At 41.0% G+C, this 19,570-nt stretch overlaps 2 protein-coding genes and 1 pseudogene across 4 annotated transcripts; 1 reads left to right on the top strand and 2 right to left on the bottom strand.

Moving 5' to 3' along the window:
- Window positions 1-3,442: 3,442 nt before the first annotated feature.
- On the bottom strand, window positions 3,443-7,269 carry sec61b (SEC61 translocon subunit beta). The gene is made up of 4 exons (XM_080896305.1): window positions 7,123-7,269; window positions 6,560-6,657; window positions 5,577-5,681; window positions 3,443-4,725 (listed from the first exon to the last, which is right to left on the bottom strand). Exons 1-4 carry the CDS (start codon window positions 7,123-7,125, stop codon window positions 4,638-4,640), a joined length of 294 nt encoding a protein of 97 aa, XP_080752431.1. The 5' UTR covers window positions 7,126-7,269; the 3' UTR covers window positions 3,443-4,637.
- Window positions 7,270-7,521: 252 nt separating this feature from the next.
- Window positions 7,522-12,143, top strand: alg2 (ALG2 alpha-1,3/1,6-mannosyltransferase). Of its 2 annotated transcripts, none has more exons than XM_080896303.1 (5): window positions 7,522-7,654; window positions 8,349-8,520; window positions 8,613-8,750; window positions 9,358-9,525; window positions 10,466-12,143. In XM_080896303.1, exons 2-5 carry the CDS (start codon window positions 8,350-8,352, stop codon window positions 11,204-11,206), a joined length of 1,218 nt encoding a protein of 405 aa, XP_080752429.1. In that variant the 5' UTR covers window positions 7,522-7,654; window position 8,349; the 3' UTR covers window positions 11,207-12,143. The 2 variants fall into 2 exon arrangements, with proteins under 2 accessions (XP_080752429.1, XP_080752430.1); XM_080896304.1 differs by having other exon boundaries at window positions 7,650-7,672.
- Window positions 12,144-12,200: 57 nt separating this feature from the next.
- Window positions 12,201-13,802, bottom strand: LOC308406022 (annotated as a pseudogene). The gene is made up of 4 exons: window positions 13,749-13,802; window positions 13,450-13,572; window positions 13,074-13,341; window positions 12,201-12,317 (listed from the first exon to the last, which is right to left on the bottom strand). The product of its transcript is annotated as an uncharacterized misc_RNA (transcript).
- Between the last annotated feature and the right edge of the window lie 5,768 nt (window positions 13,803-19,570).

Raw genomic sequence — 19,570 nt, 5'->3', positions numbered from 1 at the left:
CAGTGGACAAAAATTACAATCTGGAAGCTAATACATGTGTCCCGAACGTTATTGATTTCTTCAGACTGTCTGTCAAAGCACTGTTAGAATAGACTGTAACTTATATCCTTATATCCTAGCATTTTAAGTGATTCTGTCTGTAGCATGAGTACACTCACCAGCCACTTTTTAGATACAACTGTTCAACCCCTTGTGAATGCAAAAATCTAATCAGCCAATCACATGGTGGCAAAACTAAGCATTTAGGCATGTAGACATAGCCGAGATGACCTGCTTAAGTTCAAACTGTATTTCAGAAACTGCTTATCTTCTGGATCTACTTTCTCACACAGCCATCTCTGACCCTGTTGCAGAGAATGGTCCGAAAAAGAGAAAATTCCAATAAGCGTCAGTTCTCAGCGCCTTGTTGATGTCAGAGGTCAGACTGGTTGGAGTTGACAGTAACAGTAACTCAAATAACCACTAATTACAACCAAGCTGTGTAGAAGATCATCTCTTAACGCACAACACGTTGAATCTTGAAGCATCAGCTACAAACAGAATTCACACGAGCTCACCAAAATGGGACGACAGAAGATTTAAAAAACGATGCAAGCTCAAATGAGTCTTGATTTTTGCAGAGAAATGCATATGGTCAGATCGTTAGAACCACTGAAAGTTAAGCATTTTCCTTTAGAATCAAATACAAAGAAAGCCAGGTGACTACAATCGAAAAGGAATTGGAGGAAACTTCGACTGAAGGCTTTCCAGTCAATCCGAAACCACTACAGAATTAGAAGACAAGTTTCAAGAGACAGTCGATCACGTGATAGGTGGCTGTCAGGACGACAGCTTCAAGCTCAGCAGTTTTCAAAGCAAGCAAATCTTGGTTTCACTCTTTTTCAGCTGTGAACAAAAGACTTTGTGCTGCAAGTTTTGCAATTTTTGTGTCAATAAAAAAAAGTGTTAAAAAACAAACAAAATATGGTTGCCTGGGCACCAAATAGTGTGTTAATGGAGACTGGAATAATAGACTGTGTGTGTGTGTGTGTGTGTGTGTGTGTGTGTGTGTGTGTGTGTGTGTGTGTGTGTGTGTGTGTGTGTGTGTGTGTGTGTTAATAGACTAATAAATACTATTGAAGAGGTTAAAAATGGTCCTTCTTCTGTTGTGACACCAACTGTTAAACATAGAAGCTTCTCTTCAGCTGGGTCCACGTCATTCCGGCGGCCTTCACTTCACTCTCGACAGATCTTCTCCAGTATTTTTCAGTGACACAATCTAATTAGCCAGGCGTTCATTATACTGCAAGACGAAGACCCCCCAAAAAACAGAAGCAAGAACTCCACTCCATGCAGCTACCTCAGTGTAGACTGGACTGAAGGCTGGAAGCAAAATAAAAGTCAAGTAGAAGAACTTGTGAGCTGTTGTGCCTGAAAAAGGCGGTTTCTTACATTTTTGCTAAACAAAGCAGTTCTGTTTTTTTTATTTTTATTTGCCCTGACTATACAATTACCCTGCATGATTTTCAATAAAATCTGGAAAAATGTAAATGTGCTGAAAGTTTTACTCTCATGTAAAGAATATTTTTTAGTCTTATAGAGGAAGGACAAATTTCAATCACAAGCCTTCAGCTGCACCTGAAATCCCCAAATCTGTGTTTGCCTGCGCGGTGGGACACCTCTGGGCACGAGCATGTGTGCGATGGACGAGCGGGAGAGCGACACGGGCTCAGAGACTGTTTCTTTCACCTCCATGCCAAAGCCCCGAGCTGCATGTGTCATGTAGAACAGAAAACACATGTGACCTATTTACAGGTTTCCTCAAGTGTGCGTATCTACATGTGCTCACCTCTCTCACCTCTCTCAGTGTAAGGGACCATCCCCTGTGAACGCATGTGTGTGTGGGTTTGTTTTGTTTTTTTCTCACAGGAAATGGGTTTTTGGTGAAAAAGAGACAGGGAGGAAGCACTCTGAAGAAAGCTTCTTTTCGTTTCTTTCCTTCTCCTCTTTCCACAAGACAGACCACGTTTCACATGTGCATGTTCAGGAAATAAAGGCTTTGACTGTAACTTAACAAGCATGCAGATACACGTAATTACAACTTTGATGTAGTGGAAATGAATGTGAACCATACATCTTGTATCAGATAATCTGATATGCAGTGGGAATACATAAATCGGAAATAGGCTACCGTTTAATAAATGTCCCTTCAGGACTCTTTGCGGGTAATTTGAGACCTATGATGCACTTGGATGCTCATGTGCCTTTTTTTTAATGGCGTTTCTTCTTTAATACAGATTCAGTTTCATTTGTCAGTATACAAACTAGCCCTTACATACAAAGGTTACAGATCTATGTGAACCATGCAGTGACCTTTCTAGCAGTAGCAATGAGCAGATAAAAGCTACCTCCTTCTCCTCCCTGAGTGAAATGCTGAGCTGACGTGTTTGGATGGTGTCAGGAGGAGTTTGAAACTACAGGTCACAGCGCTCACACACACTGCTGCTCGGGCCCGTTTGACTCCTGAACCCTGAGGGACAGCTTTACCATGGCTCCTCCATATTTAATTATTATGTTGAATTATTCTGGCTCACTGCCGTGTTGTGCCACCGTGAATTGGGCCGTGGAGTCTGTGAGTGTATTTTTCAGTGTGCGTGTGTGTGTTTGTGTGTGTGTAGGACAGGGAGAGTGATGTGGCAATAGTGCCTGAGTTTGCCACGAGAACTGGAAGCCTTATGGAAAATAAAGCCATAGCAACAGAATGAATTAATGAAAAGGACACGAATGCTAGGTTTAACACACACACACACAGACTCACACACACACAAGGCCATGCCAGCTGGTGGTTACATATTCAACGCAGATAAACCTCCTGATGCACGTAGGACCAAAACTTCTTCTACAGTACAAAAACATCCAGCCTGCAGCTGTCAGTAATGGTCTCTCAGCATCAGTGAAACCAGAGAAAATACACTTTTTAATGATCCACATGGTTTAAACTGGTGTCTCCAGCTATTTATCTCATCTACTTCTTTCAATATAAATCTACTCAACATGATAAAGTATAGCTGTAGCTGTAGAAGAACATATAGAAATATATATCATTAAAAATGTTTCGCCCGGGCTAAATAAATCACTACTTAGGCATAAAATGTGCTTGTCCCTGAGCGAGAACAACTTTGTGAGTTCGTACCTACTGAGCCAGTGGCGCTCAGAAAGTAGTCTGCAGCGCCCCCTTCAGGAGAAGAAAATAACACACCTGGGCAAAATTCACAGGAGGGGCAATTAGGACAGATTTTGGATCTAGTGATCATGTAGATGTACATATTCGTATTAGTGGTTTGGTCAACATTAAAAGTTATTGCAAGCTGTGTTTTTTGTAATTACATTTTCTCTGGTTTCTATATGAGCTTTATTCACAAAGACAATTGCCCCGAAATGTAAAGAGACATTCAGGCAGAAGGAAGGAATGCAAGCATATTTAATTTCTGAAATGATTTCAAAGGTTTGCTTTGTGGCATTTCTGCCACTGTTTACACAGTGACTGCCTGTATTTATAGATTTTATAGTCTGCAGAATGACACATTTAATGCCGCCAGTACAAATAAAACCAAAAACAACCTTTTGGCAGTCGGGTGTAAGACCCAAACTTAAAAAGCCAACTTTCATCGACTCAAACTTAATTGTTAAGCAGTTGCTAAATGTACAGCAAGCATACGCAATTAAAACTGAGTAAAGGATGAGCTTAAATGTAATTTTTAGCAAAAAGAACATGAAATAGGATTATTGAATTACAGCCAAAGCCTCAGTCGGATAAATTACAAGTAGCTGGAATTTGTTTAAGCGTTTAGTGGACTGCCAATCACAGTGAAACTTAACACTTAACATTTCAATTTCTGTTTTAATATCCTTGTTTTTATCCATCTAAAAGCACCATCAAGGCTTTAATTTTAGTCGAAACAAACACTAGTAAATGCCTTTTGTGAAAACGCACGGCTTTCAGTAGTCTGGTAATGGATACAGAAGGTTAAAAGTGAGAAAACTTCACTTGTCACTAACAACGTGGCAGAGAATATTTGTCCCCTCATTCAGTGTACAAAAAGCCTCGTTCAACTTCAAATGACTTGAAAAACAAAAGATTTTTTTTTTTTAGTCAAACAAAGTAAGGTTAAATTTAAAAAACACACACATTAATTTTTACTTTTTTCTTCTTTTTTTTTTAATTGTACAATAATACAATCACATTTTGTACAAATGCTGTTAACAAAAAAAAAAAAAAAAATTGTAATTCAGGCTACGGGGAGAAATGTTGGTGGGGGGCCTGAAAACAACGATGTCCTTGGGCACTGCACTTAATTCATACAGCATTGGAGTGAACACAGGCTACTCCTGCTGCTTGAAAGGGACAGCGACACCGCTTCTCTCCATTCACCCCATCATGTGTGACACATGCACACAGTGATGGGAAGGAGCAACAAGGTGGTCACCAGAGTCAGACGCAGATGAAGATCGTGTACAGAAAAATCCAATTTGTGTGTTTGTAGTGACAGCAGAGAAAAGGAGGTGGGGAGGGTACGGTGGTTCATTTGTTGTTTGGTCCAGGTCCAAAGAGTTAAGAAACTGAGGCGCAGGGTCAAAGGTCATTCGGCCAGGGTTGCTTAAGAGCGGGTGTACTTCCCCCAGATGTGAAGCATGAAGACTGACGCGATGAAAAGCAGGCTCATCACCAGCACGGGCACCGGACCGCTGTCACACAACAATGAGATGATGATTAATAACCAGATTCTTTCTCTCTCTCTCACACACACACACACACACACACACACACACACACACACACACACACACACACACACACACACACACACACACTTACACTTTGCTGTAACCCTAACCAGAGTGCGAGTCTTAGCGGAGAGGCTGATTTTATTGATGAGTTTTAGAAACAAGGAAGGGGCTCTCATCTCTGAAGGAGGCTCTGAGTGGGGGGTGGGGGTGGAGGAGCGCATGGCTAAGTAGAAGCATTGCCATGCCAACCCTCTCCTCATCAGCCCTCCCTCTCCTCATCGGCCCTCCCTTTCCTCCCCCCTCTGTCAGAAGGCTGTAATTGAGTTGACCTTTCAGAGTGGATCCTTTAATGAAGCTTTGAGGCCGGCGTCTAACACAGGAACAAACATGCACTCGATATACAGCACTGTATACGGCGAGCGTGCCCTCCTTCGACTGCTGGAGAGACGCACTCAATAACCACCACAGCACCATTGATCAACCAATGACTGGCTATGGCCAGGAGGCAGGATGCCTCCTCTGCTGTTGGAGGGGGTTGGGCATTGAGGATGGAGCAGAATATAAGTTTGAGAGTTTTCTAAATGTGTACTTTACTCACATAATTACGTGTGTATATACACTCACACTCTTATTAGGCTGAATACATCAACTGCTTTACTGCTGAGTCACGTCTGGCCAATTTCCCACCATTAAACATGGCGAGTGTCGGAAATCCTGAGGATTAGTTTTGGAGTTGCGAGTGTACGAAAGTCAAAATGTCAAACGCTGGATTGGTTTGTGGCTATAAAACTTTTATAAACTATACTTACACTTTGAGTCCCGGTGAGTCTTCAGTGTAGAAGCGCCACATGCCGCCTGTGCCAGCAGATCCCGTGGTCCTGCCACCGCTGCGTGTACCACTGCTGGTAGCTTTCCTGTGCAACACAGATGCAAAACGATTTTTTATTCTACCAATAATCAGCTATTTCTTAAAAAAATTAAAAAATGTCATCACATTACAACACTTTTCCAGAATGGAAAAGAAACTAGATTTTAAAAAACAAGCACAACACAATTTCTGTCAATCATACTGTTGGCAAAGTTCATCAGACTTTAACTTTATTCAACTGTATAAACCAAATCAAAACCTTCTTTTAGGCTGCCATATATAAATCACCAGAAGAGGGGGGGAAAAAAAAATCAAAAACAACAGTGCGATCTATTATACACTACGGCTTATTATGAATTTAATTTCAGCTACAGCAGCTGTTGATGAAAGAGCACTCTGAGTCATTGCTCCGTCATTCTTTGGATGAGATTAAACAGAGGTTAATGAGGTAATGAAGATGGTGGTAGTAATGGGTAATAATGAGACTGAGAGGAAGCAGTGAGTCTCTGATTACACACTGATTAAGCCAACAGCATAACATCTATCTGCTCTAATCTATGGGAAGGAGCACGCACGTACACACACGTGGACACACACGTGCACACAGACACGCGCACAAATTATCAACACCTATTCACAGGATGACGACATTAATAGATGGGTCACTACTGAGTGTGTGTGTGTGTGTGTGTGTGTGTGGGGGGGGGGGGGGGTAATTGCAAGCTTTGTAAGGTGTTTGTGCAGCACAGTTATCTTTCTTACAAAAGATATTCTCTCACTGGATGGTGGAAGAAAGAAAATCTGGTGTTAAACTGGGTGTAGAGACAATGAAGGCTGCATTATCTATCAATTCCTCAGGACACCCTCTGTGCCCTTTTGTCATCAGCTTAAAATGCTGATGACATAAAGTGTGTGTATGCATACCTCTGTCTGACTGTGGAGCCTGCTGCACGGGGAGCCACTGTCTTGCTGGGGGATCTGCTAGAGGCTCCAACATTGGTGGCACTTGCTGCTGGTCCAGGCTAGAAAATAACCAGCACGTTTAAAATATACGACAACGTTACAGCGCATTCAATCACAAACCTTCATATCTGTTACATTTTCACACCTAAAACTAACCTACAGCACTCTGTCATGAGATTCAATAAATGCTTCGTGTATAAATAACTTATATTTGGCTTTAAAGTGTATATTACGTCTATATCAGATTACAAAGACTCTGACTGGGTACTTATACGGTTACTATCAAGCATCAAGTACCAAATCTCCTTCTAAAGCAGTCACATATATTTAACATTTACTTAATTAAGTACTACAATAGCCTGAAACTTTGTCTTGAGATCCTTTAATTCGTAGTTAAAAGAGCCACGTCTACAATTGATGAGCTAACGTTAGCATACTAGCTAACAGCTGAGTGCTGAATGAATGCGGTGGACAAGGCTAGCGTGACCAGTAATAGCCGTTCCAGTCAGATCTGAGGAGCTTACCATTTTGTTTTATTTGTCCAGATGCGAGCTAAAACGCTTTGGAGCTCTTCAAGCTGATGTCCACGTCGGAGGAGCGGCACACAGTCAGTGTGTGAAAAACTTGAGAAGAGAGCCCACAAAGCTGACGCTTGTCTAAAAAGGACACGACTGCAAAACACAAGACCAAAGTAGGCGACCAGATAGAAGCCTGAGTAACTGACCGCATTTAGTACAAAAAACACACTCAACAGAACATCATTTCAAGTGTTTATGCATTTTTGAGTTATTAAGTAATAATTATAAAAATATTTATTTCTAATGTTTTGAATTCGTTTATAAATATGTACATTAAATCAAAGGCAAATAATTGATTACCCTCGGTTCTGAAAGAGACGTGTCTGTCACGTCGGAGGAAACGCTAGCCATTGTGGCTCAAGCACGAAGCGGGGTGAGTCTAGTCGTAACGTTTGATTTGAGCCAAGATGGCGTCTAAACGGTAACTTTGTCGGACTGTTGATCGGTATTACAGACAGCTGAACGGGCATAATCACAGGTTGGTACATTTGGACAGGTTAGTGCGGAGACCCGGGCCTAAATTATTTTACCTAAAGATGTGGTTGTGTTTCGTTACTAATTCCGCGGTTGACGGATAACACATTATAATAATAACTGAACAAACGTCTAAAACGGCTTATAATCGTACTAACTGTCATCTAAAGCAAAAACAAAAAAGGTATCTGAATCAGGAATAACCTGTTATTAGCTCGACTTTTTCTCTCTGCTATATTGTGAACTAGCTGTTTGTCCTCAAATAGGTGACGGAGGCTGTGACAGTCAGACAGGGTGGTTGCCAGCAGCTGTGGGTGTATTTCCTTGCTGTCAACCGTTCTGAAGTACCTTCAGGGATAAAAGTTATAAATTAAGTGATGGTACAAACCACAAGGACAGATTCTTCAAGTTGGCAACAATGCAGGCCTGAAATCTTTCAAAGATTAGATGCATGAATCCCGGGTACCTTTTGCTGGAGAAAACTGTTTGTTGTTTTCATCAGCATCAAGTTTTGGATTGTTTGAATGCCACAGAAAATGTATTTTTTCTTTAATCTGTCTTTAATCTGTGCCCGAGGTTAACACTGACTTCTTTTTAACCTTAAAGCTGCTCATCTAAATTTTGTACTTCTGATTTGGGAAAATTAGCTATTTGCCCTTATTCATCTCAGTTTTAACTGTATTCCTTCTTGTCTATAGGATGGCACGGGTAGTTTTCCTCCATCCTGACCTTGGTATTGGGGGAGCAGAGCGGCTGGTGGTTGATGCTGCCGTTGCTCTGAAGTCTCAGGGATGTAGCGTTCAGATCTGGACGGCCCATTATGACCCAACACATTGCTTCTCTGAGACCCTCGATGAGGAACTTCCTGTGGTGTGTTAGAGTGCACTATGCTACTAAAGAAAATTATATCACTGGTAAACACAAACATTTTGTCACTGCTCCTGTTATTATTGTTCTAATAGGTGTGTGTGGGTGACTGGCTACCCACCAGTGTGTTTGGCTACCTGCATGCCCTGTGCGCCTACCTGAGGATGATCTATGTGGCCCTCTACCTGGTCTTCCTTAGCGGTGTGGAATATGATGTCATCTTCTGTGATCAGGTGAATTGTATTGCACAATAAGTGCCAGAAACCTTTTAAGAGAGAGGATATAAAAAGGCTTTTTAAAACCCCGTTTGGAGGCAAAGGCAGCATGAATGACTGTCATATATTTTTTCAGTTCTTCTGAGAAAACTGTGTCTCATAACTTACTGTAACTTCTCTGTCACTTAGCTGTTTTTTCAATGAAAAACAGTGAGTGGGTGCTTCCCAGTTGAGCATCTCAAGACGAAGGAGCAGATTTATTTATTTATTTTTAAACATTTGGTACATTAGCTTTAGGATATTTATGAATCCGCACATTTTACTGTTAAAATGGGGTGGAAACTTTGAGGGCTGGCAGAATATATTTAAGCTCTGTCTTGATAAAACACATGGCTTCATTAAATAAGCTACAGTTGGAATTAAAAACCTGCTGGTTCCAAGTGGGTCCAGTGGGATTTGTTTTCCAGATTTGGTGAATTTTATATTGATTGATCCTTGTGCAGTGTTTTAAACACTACAATACCATTTAAAAACAATCAGCCGTTTTATGACTTGCACTTCTGTTAAATGGGCACATGTCACATTTTCTGTATTTTGATCTTATCGTTGTTCCCTTTGACCCCAGGTGTCGGTGTGTATCCCAGTGTTACGACTGGGTCGCCGCAGGAAGAAGGTTCTGTTCTACTGTCACTTCCCAGACCAGCTGCTGACTCAGAGGAAGTCGGGCCTGAAGAAGCTTTACCGTACTCCCATCGACTGGCTGGAGGAACGAACCACAGGCATGGCTGATATGGTGCGTAACATCACACACAGCAATATGGTCAGATTACAGGACTGACTGTTTTATTTCATTTGTATAATAAAAATAGTAAGGAATGTTAACAAATCAGTGAACCAATGAAAGAAGTTCAAAAAACCCCAGCACACTTTTCAATCAGAGTCTGTGGGCCTACCAAAGGCTGATCCGGTGCATATCTGATTACAAATTATTAAAATAATAAAATTAATTTGTAGACTAATGGAATAAAGGGATTGACCATTTTATGTCAAAAGAGTTTTGCTAAATCACCGTGGAAAATTAATCTCTCATTTTGAATTTGATTCTCTCTCTCACACTTTGTCATGTAGATGTACAACCTTGAAAAGCATTCCTGCAGAGCACTAAGTGAATGATTTTATGGCTTTCGTGGGTTGTTTGGGGTGATTTTTGGAAGTCCAGAGACACTATCCTCTCACTTGCCTTATTGGTTTTTTTTTTTTCAATAACTAACTCTGCCGACTTTCACAATCAGCTGTTCCTGAAGACGCTCTGTGCCTGTGTGTAATAAGCAATTATACTAAATACTTACTGTGTAGTCCAACTACAATGAGCCTATCTTTTCATGGGCCAGGAAACTGGACTTTGTAGATACAATTTAATCGGGTACAGAACAGATTACCTAGTGTGAGAGCACACCTAGCTTTTCAGCCTAAAGACGTTTGAGAGAAGTAAATTCTCTCTCCTCGCAACTGCTTTAGCTCTTTAGCTATTCACCGGTGCGAAAGGATTTGATCTCCACATGTAAGCTGGTGTCAGAGCTCAGGCCCCTGAGAGAAATATGATGACATGTTGATTGTACTTTAGACTTTTTGGTGATCAAAGGCCTTATGCTGCTGTTCATGTTATAGGGAATTAAAATACCTCTGATTTATGTGAGATCTTTGTGAACAAATCTCTTTACGCTTTCTTTTAGATTCTGGTAAACAGCCAGTTCACCGCAGGCATCTTCAGGGAGACTTTCTGCAGTCTGAGCGGAGTCCAGACAGATGTCCTCTATCCCTCCCTCAACACGCGTACCTTTGACGAGGCAACCACTGAAGCACAGAGCCTGGAAGGACTGCTCCCCGAGGGAACTACCTGTCTGTTTCTCTCTCTGAACCGATACGAAAGGAAGAAGAATTTAGGCCTGGCTCTGGCGGCTTTGGCAACCCTGAGGAGCAGCCTTCCTCCTGGCCAGAGACCAGGCATTCACCTGGTGGTGGCAGGAGGCTACGATGATCGCGTCACTGAGAATGTTCAGCACTACACTGAACTGAAAGAGCTAGCAGCGCAGCTCCACTTGGAGGACTGTGTTACTTTCCTCCGCTCCCCCTCAGATTCGCTGAAGGTGGCACTGCTGCAGGGCAGCACCGCCGTCCTCTACACCCCTAGCAGAGAGCATTTTGGGATAGTTCCTGTGGAGGCCATGTACTGTTGCTGCCCCGTTATCGCTGTGAACTCTGGGGGCCCCCTGGAGAGCGTGGCAGACGGGGAGACGGGCTTCCTGTGCGAGCCCACAGCCGAGGCCTTCTCTAAGGCCATGGAGAGGCTCGTCAGGGAGCCACACCTCCGCAGGGACATGGGACAAGCTGGGAGGAGGAGGGTAGAAGATAAGTTTTCTCTTCAAGCCTTCTCAGACCAGCTGTATGGATACATTGTCAGGCTGAGCCAGTGATGTGAAAGCTGGAGGAGAGACAGGAGAAAACTTGTGAAGAAATGATCGTCTGCTGAACAGTGAAGCTGAGTATGGATGGCTCGGCACTACAGAGAGTAGGAGCGAGGATGTATGTGTATATGTGCAAGGAGGTGAGGGAAGTATCATGAGGACTTGGAGGACTATTAATCAGCATTCCCCTGGAGAGGTTGCTGTGAGGGGGAAAAAAGGACGGAATTTCTATACCAATTAAGAAAAGACTAACGAGTTTTCCAATCCTATCTTTACAAAAATACCAACCTTGCAAGTGTGTTCTTGTGTGTGAAGTTGAGGATGTGAAGCAGCGTGGCAACCAAGAGCCTCCAAATGAGTCTACCCAAAGGATTGATTGTTAGAGTGAAATGTTTTGCACTGTGTCTGAGTGTGTGTGTCTGTCTGTTGTTTTCTTTTCTACAGCACTCTTTGTCTTTGTGTGTTTTGGGGATGAAGAACAAGAATGTCGTTATCACCGTGTGCCATCAGGCAGCGCACAGTCGCCGATCGATAAGCAGGATGCGTTCCACTACTTCAGCTCGGAGCTTTGTTCCCCGGCGTGTATTCAGAAGACGCCGGCCTGTCCATGACTCTTACTGCTGCATGGAGGTTATTAGTAGATGATAGAGAGTGTTTGGCTTTATTAGAGGTCTGGCTGATGGGCAGTGTGCCTGTGCCTGTGTCTGGGTCATTATCAACGAGGAGAATAGCGGGAGGTCATTGTGTCTGTGCGCTGCCCTCTACAGCCTTCCTACTGTATAGAAATGCTCTTATTGACATTCCTGAAGTCTTAATAAACAAGAGGACACATAGTTTGCTGAGTCTTATGGAGCTTGCTTTGTTGGTAAGTTTTTGGCCTTTAATAGAGTTCACTAAGGATTTTGTGGGTGAGCATGGAGGCACAGAAGCATTCTTAAAGCCATGGATAAATCTGATTGTGCCTCAAGTTATTAAATAAAGCATTCTCAGACAAAGTAGCAGCAGAGGAGTTTCATTTTGCTCATTAGGAAAAGAAATGATAATGCACCCGTTGCTGCATTATCATTTCCAGAATCTGAGTTGTATCCTGGTGGGCTTGATTCTTCTTCTTAAATGAGATCTGAAAAGACTAGATCATTTGATCAGTCAATCAGGTGTACAACTAAAGGTTATTTTCCAGATCATTTGACCATTAATATTCCTCGAAAATAAAATGCAGTCCACTATATTTTAGAACACAAGGTAACATTACCACATATGAAATGTATTCTCTTATCCAAAAATGGCAAAATATCAATTTTCTAGAAAATACTTCTGAACTTTAGAAATGGACATCACCCTTTGATTAATGAACATCTGGTCTGAAACCTCAAGCTGAGACTTTTCACCATCTTGGTGTTTTAAAACCAGATAGTGATTCAGAAACCATGAACATGGCGAAAAATCAGCCAGACACCGAGAGTCCCAACTCAGCAAAAAACAGCTAAACAATGACGCTATGAAGACTTTTCAATATTTCTGATGCTTGTCATCTGAACTTCACTGCAAAAATCTCTCCAAAATATGTCAGAAAAATGTCGTTTATCGCACAGATTCTGGTGCATAAACTGCAAATAAACAGTGCATTATTTTACCCCAAATCTTTGTGCACAAATGAAAATCGCACTATGTTGCCACACACGCCGATGGGTGCAACAGGTCAGTAATGGGCGATCCCTCACTTGTTAGATGATTGTGTGAACCACTACATCATGGAGCCACTTCATTACTTCATCTTTGAGTATAAAATAAGTCAACTAATCACTGCTTATCAACAACCCAAACCAACTGATTTAATGCTACTCTACTGTATCTTCTCACCCACCTAGTTGAACACAGCGTAGCTGTATTGAACAAAAGTGGCAAAATGCTCACTGTTGAAATTCACCAGGTCATATTTCAACTCCTGGTGCAGGAAACTCTGACAGTGACAGCTTATTGTCTCGGTGTTTGTAGTTGTTGACAACCCTGATTTGGGTTTCTTGAGGCACTTTGATCTCAGTAATGCGTGCGAATTCTGGTCTTCTTCACAATGCTGTCGTTGCTCAACTTTGGAATCATCATCTGGAGGAAGCTGCGGCATGCTTTCTGCGTCACATTTTCATCTTGAAGGGGAGAAAAAAAAGAAGAGGAGTTTAAATAAACGTACTGCATTTTGAGCTAATACAACAGCCAGCTCAACTGCAGTGTGTAGCAGGGAAAACATTTCTTACTTCCACACCCAAAATGGAAAACTTGGCCTTCTCCCATATAAACACTCCAAAGAGCCAACCCAACCATGGGTTTGCAAACTCAATCAAGTGTCCCACCTCTGTTGTGGACACACTCTGATCGATCTGCAGAAACAAAGAGCAGAGCTGGTGCACAGAAATTCAATAAAACCATGAAATTTGGCTGAAAAACAAACAAAAACTTAGCTAATAACTAGGTTTTATACATCCAGTCGCACTGGAAAGCATGACCAACAAACCCAAACTGTTGTACATTTTCTGCATATATTATAAATGTTCACCTGTCTCCATGTCAGTTTGGAAGAATTATAGTTGCACATTCCCATGACATCCATTGCTGCTCTGAGTTGAAGCCAACTGATGGACAAAAGGGCACCTTCCATATATAAGGCTCTGTAAACGGGTTGTGCAATATGTCAAACCTCTTAATTTTTTCCAGATAGACTTGACTCTAAGTAGTTCATGATAATAGGGAGCCTTACATGTTCCATATTAATTTAGTATCTTCTATATTTTTCCACTTTTGTGCAGGACACCGGGGATCTCAGTCATATTCCATATTCAGAAATGTTTCTCTTAGTTTGATTAAGTCGCGCGGTTCGCCTGCACTGAGTTTTCAAATCCCTCATCTCATATTGATTCAGACATTTTGAGTCAATTTCAAAAGCTGAAAGGCAACAAAACCAACAGCGATACCACTTATTTTTCAGAACTTCAAATTATTTGTCCCTATAGGTCCAATTAGTGCTGGTGGCCATGATTTAATTTAAAATAGATAGCAAGGTGTGGAATATTGCAGCGATGCTCCTCGCGTCAATTTATGTATGTGAACCTGATACGTTTGACTTTTGCAAATAGGGTAAAATACATACTCCGATTTAATATTCAGGAATGGTTTAGCCTGAGAAATCCCTGCTTTACACACCTGACATTTGATCTGTTGTCCACTGTTTGATCTGCTGGTGCTTGATTGGAAGTTGATAATCAGTTGGATAGATGGACAATATAAAAAAAAAACATATTTAATGAGTCATTTTTCAGGAAGTAATCAGTCTTTTGCTTTCTGAACTTCTAACAGATATTAGGTAACAGTAAAAAAGGGTTTCTGTGAGACATTTTATGAGTGTTTGTAGCGTGATTTTACTCAAAGGTGTCCACTGTAAGGTTTCCTTTATGAAATTAAAGAATTTTGTTGTTTTAAGATCAACATGAACAACATCTAAAAATTTCTTTGCTTACAATTAAATTACAATTGTGGTTTTTATTTGCAAAATATGTTTTTCTATAAAGAAAAAATAAAGAAGAAGAAGAATGTAAACCATTCATTGGCTAGGAATCAAAAAAGCGTGTGTGTAATTATGTGTGTGTTCATGCTTTGTTTCCACATCCAGAAGCATTAAGAGCAAATGATGAGGAGCGTGTTGCTGCAGTGATTTAGGGCCCCTGCTAGGGTGGATGATAAAACGGTCCTGCGGAGTCCGTAAGCGAGCGAAAAGACACACAAACAAAAGCATGCAGCAGTAAACACTGATCAGGCTCCATTAAGAGTTCCACGTTCTCGCCTACACAGAAACACGGAGTCCGCGGTCTCCCTTCTGTTGCTGTCTGGTTTCCTCGCTCCTTAAAGGTCTTTACCTCAAAGTTGGGAAAGAAGAATCAGCAGTCCCTTCACTTCCCCGTCTCTCTCTCTGCCCTGTGGTGGGGTGGTTATTGAGATCATGGTGTGTCTGAGTGGCAGTGATAACCGGTACCCAGGTGCCAGTGGCACACGGTGTTTAATTAATTAATGAGACCGCGGGGTTGGTTTTCTAATTCCACCTAGCCGGCATCGGGGGTGTGGGGGAGATAGCCGTGAAATGTTTAGGTGTGTGTTTTCAGGCGAGAAAAGGGGAGATGTATGTGCGAGTGCGTGCGTGTTATGGGTGTATATCTATTTTGTTGGCAGTTTGGGAGCTGGCTTCCTTGTTAGTGGGGTATTAAAATATGTATGGAATATTTTTACTCCCACTTTTAATCAAGCCTCTTGATTGGGAGTTAATCACAGGCCAAATGAAGCTGATGATGAAAGAAACACAGTTAGCATTACAGTAATACATCAATCTGAACTCTTCCTTCTGCACAATAACCAGGTCATGGGCCTGAGATATAAACATAATGCAATTACTGGATGGTGCTCAGATGTGTGTGGTGTAGGTTAAGGATCCAATTAAGTAATATCAAACCAAATTCCAAAGAAATCAGTGAGCAAGGATATGAAAAAGACTTTTAAAATAAACTCTATATTAAGACTATTAAATAAAAACAGTTTTGCCAAAACATTTTAATTTACCATGTGCTTAAAGTTTAGCCAGAAAAGTATAAATGATGGTAAAACGTCCATGACATTACAATCAAACATTTTAATGTTATTTAACATTTCAGTGGGAGTTTCTTTTGTGGGGACTCTTGGGTGTTTTTTATTTCTTTCTTAGATGTATGAAAAGTAGCTGTATTCTGCTAATAGTGAGGTAAAATGAATTATAATTAAAACCTCTGTGAGTGAGAGTTATGTCCAAGTGAGATGTGATGGTATTTATTACAAAAAAGAGAAGTCCATCAAAATCCCAGACTGAAAACTGGGATGTTTGGTTTCTTTTAACCCCAACGTTAACTTTACATCAGTAAAAATTTTATTAGATACACCCTGCCAATAATACCCCTTTTTTATTCAGAACTGCATTATTTGTTCATGGCACGGATTCAAAAAGGTGTTGAAAACATAGAGATTTTGGTCCATCTTGACACGATAGCATCACACAGTTGCTGCAGATTCATCAGCTGCACATCTGTGATGTAAATCTTCCGTTCCACCACATCCCAAAGATGTTCTATGGGATTGAGACCTGGTGACTACGGAGGACATTTGAGCACAATGAACTCATCGTTCAAGAACCAGTTTGAGATTATTTGAGTTTTGTGACATGGTGTGTCATCCTGCTGGTAGCAGCCATCAGAAGATGACTGGTACGAAATGTGGTCGTAAAGGCATGGACATGGTCAGCCGCAATACTCAGCTAGTTTGTGTTGTTTAAATGAGGCTTAGTTGGTACTAAGTGAAAATATCTGCCCAACCACCAGCAGCCTGAACCGCTGATATAAGCCAGGATGGATCCATGCTTTCATGTTACTTATGCCAAATTCTGACCCATACAAAATCACAGCAGAAATGTAAACTCATCAGTTTTTCCAATTTTCTGGTGAGCCTGCCTGTAGTCTTATGCTGCTGTAGCCCATCTGCTTCAAGGTTCAGCATGTTGTGCATTCAGAGATGCTCTTTGATTATAACAAGTGATTATTTGGGATGCTGTTTGTCTTCCTATCTGCTTCTCCTCTGATCTCTGCCATCAGCAAGACTTTTTTTGCCCAAAGAACTGCCACTCATCTTTTTTTTTGAGAGCATTCTCCAAACAACAACAACAACAAAAAACAGCAACAACTTGGGATCCTATACTGGAGATGGCAAAGACCAGCCGGTCTAACACCAATAGCCATGTCACATTACTTACTAACTTCACCTTTCTTCCCTATTCTGATGCTCAGTTTGAACTCTCTCGAGCACGTCTTAAGCACATCAAGTCGCTGCCATGTGATCGAGTGATTACATATTTTCATTTTTGAACAGTTGAACAGGTGCACCTAATAAAGTTGCTGATGAGCATACCTCTGAGAGTTTAAAAACATTTAGAATACATACTATACCACCATCAGCATAATAGACCACAAATGATAAGAAGATGCTTTTATGTGTTACAACTGTATCCTAGGAAAAGTTTGAGCGGCCCCGATTAATAGAACAGAAATAGTTAAGAAAGGCAGCTGAAAGAGGTGAGCTCACACAGAATGTGAGGGTCACAGAATCGCATGTGAAGACAGGAAAAAACTGAAAAACTGCATTCAGTGAAAACACTACAAATACCACACTGAAATATGTAATAAGAATTTGTAATTGATGTTTGTAGAGTACTGCTACACATTCAATAGATTTGTTAGAAAATGTAATATTAGTTTTTAAAAAAGGAAAAAAAGAGGTGGCGTGATGAAAAAAAGGTTTATTGGGTTCAGTCTGGCTTTTTTTTTTTTTTAAATCAAGCATCTGCAGAAAGAGAATCCATAATCAAAGCAAAAGCACAACAGGATATTTCATTCAGCTTTCTCTGATGCACGTAGACACAAACATTTAATATAGCTCAGCCTTTCTTGTAACTCTAAATATTTTTGCATTTTGCTCCAGGCGCAGGAGTTTTACTGCAAGCAGAAAAAAAAAGCTTCCTAGATCATAAATGATAGAATGTGCCTTAACAAAAGAAAAGCAGCATTTGTATTCACAGCTCATCTTTAAGAGCTGTTTTACATGGTAAATGTTAACAAATTATGTATTTCATACTTTACTACTTCCATAAAGTACTCAAATATATTAGCTTACACACCGTAAATGTTAACACTGTGCAACTCGTACACTCACACACTGGCAAACAGTCTTAGAAGCTGATATCACAAATGAAGGAAATGATTTATTGACGCTCCATAAAACTCTTCTTTCTGTCGGAGCTCACAATAAAACTTATATAATCTCTGCTAGTGAAATATTATAGATAGGCTCTATAAAAATAGCTTTATGGCTACAGGGGGGGAAAAAGCGCTATAACTTGTTCTATCCTGTATATTGTGGTTTGAAACATCTTATTGCTTAAAGACAAACGAGTCCAACATGAACGATTTCCCAGTTCAGGGGTGGGTTATCACGAAAATCTTGGGAGTCTTGTTTCAGATGTAAAGTTTTGAGTAAAAGTTTAGTTAGAAAAAAAAGCTAATAACACAGTAAGGAAGAAAACCACACAGTGTAAGTTAATGATAATATTTAATAGTAATCTGAGATTTCAAGAGTGGTCGTGTACTGTCTGTATATTAAAGTTTTGCTGGAAGTGACACTGCCCCACATCTCATCGCTTAAAAGGCACAGATTGCCCACATACTATGAACCATCACAGTCATTATTGCTCTTATTTTTGTTTGTGTAGGGACTGAATAAAGAATCCACTTTGATAAAACCAGATATCTTTTCACTTCAGACAGAGCCAGGATACCTGATATCACCAGTTTACAGTCTTTGTAGCCCACCAGGAGTGGGGTAAAATAGGTGAAGGTGTTTTGGGAGCTCCCCCAGCAGCCTGGACCTACAGGATGGCTTCAAAGTCACCTGATCCAGTTCTTTCTCTAAGCTTTATCAAAAAGGAAAGTCTAAGCTTAATTTTAAAAGGAAAGTCGGTGTCTGTCCACTGAATTTGGTTTCCATTGACTTTTACTAAAGTATTAGAGAAACAAGAGGTTTACTAGTTCTCATAAGGATTTAATGGAGATTTCATTTAGCAACTGGCTGTTGTGTGTGTCTTTGGCAGAAAGGTTGCAGGAGCTTCCTCGCAGACTCAAAATGACTTTGGCAGGACGGATACAAAACAAAACAAAACCGCATCCCTACCTTAACACAGCATTACACTAAATCCAGTTGTCTTTTGAGTCCAGATTCATAGTCAATGCAAAAATATGAAATTTAGATCAAGTGTTTCATCAAACTCTCAAAAATAATTGTTGAACTATTCCTTTAACCTGCTAAATGCTCCCTGAGCAGCGATCGATCAAGAAGCTCTTGCACAAACAGCTTTACTTATATCATGAACTTCCTGCTTTAACATCTTTGATGTTAAATTTATACCCAAGTCAAGTATATGCCTTAACACACACAAATACACACACACACACATCCTGGCTCCCAGGTTGCTCTTCCTGGAGCAGCAGGGTGATGCAGGAGGAGGAGAAAGGGGGAGTGGGGGAGAGCGGAGAGAAGAAAAAGGAAGAGGCAACAGGAGAACAGACCTCCCATTGAACTTGGCTCGCTTCCAGCACTCATTCACCCAGTAATCAGCTGTGAGTCAGTCAGTCATACCGGCTCTAAACAAACACATTAACATTTCAGTGCGCAATACAGCGATGGCTGCTTGTATGCACACAAGCACAGACTGTCACTGCATTAAAGACGCACACACGCACTACCGGAGCACAGTTTACT

Source organism: Rhamphochromis sp. 'chilingali' (assembly GCF_963969265.1).
Source record: "Rhamphochromis sp. 'chilingali' genome assembly, chromosome: 11".
NCBI lineage: Eukaryota > Metazoa > Chordata > Actinopteri > Cichliformes > Cichlidae > Rhamphochromis > Rhamphochromis sp. 'chilingali'.
The sequence above is the reverse complement of the archived record's forward strand: the minus strand, read 5'-3'. Positions and strand labels throughout refer to the sequence as shown.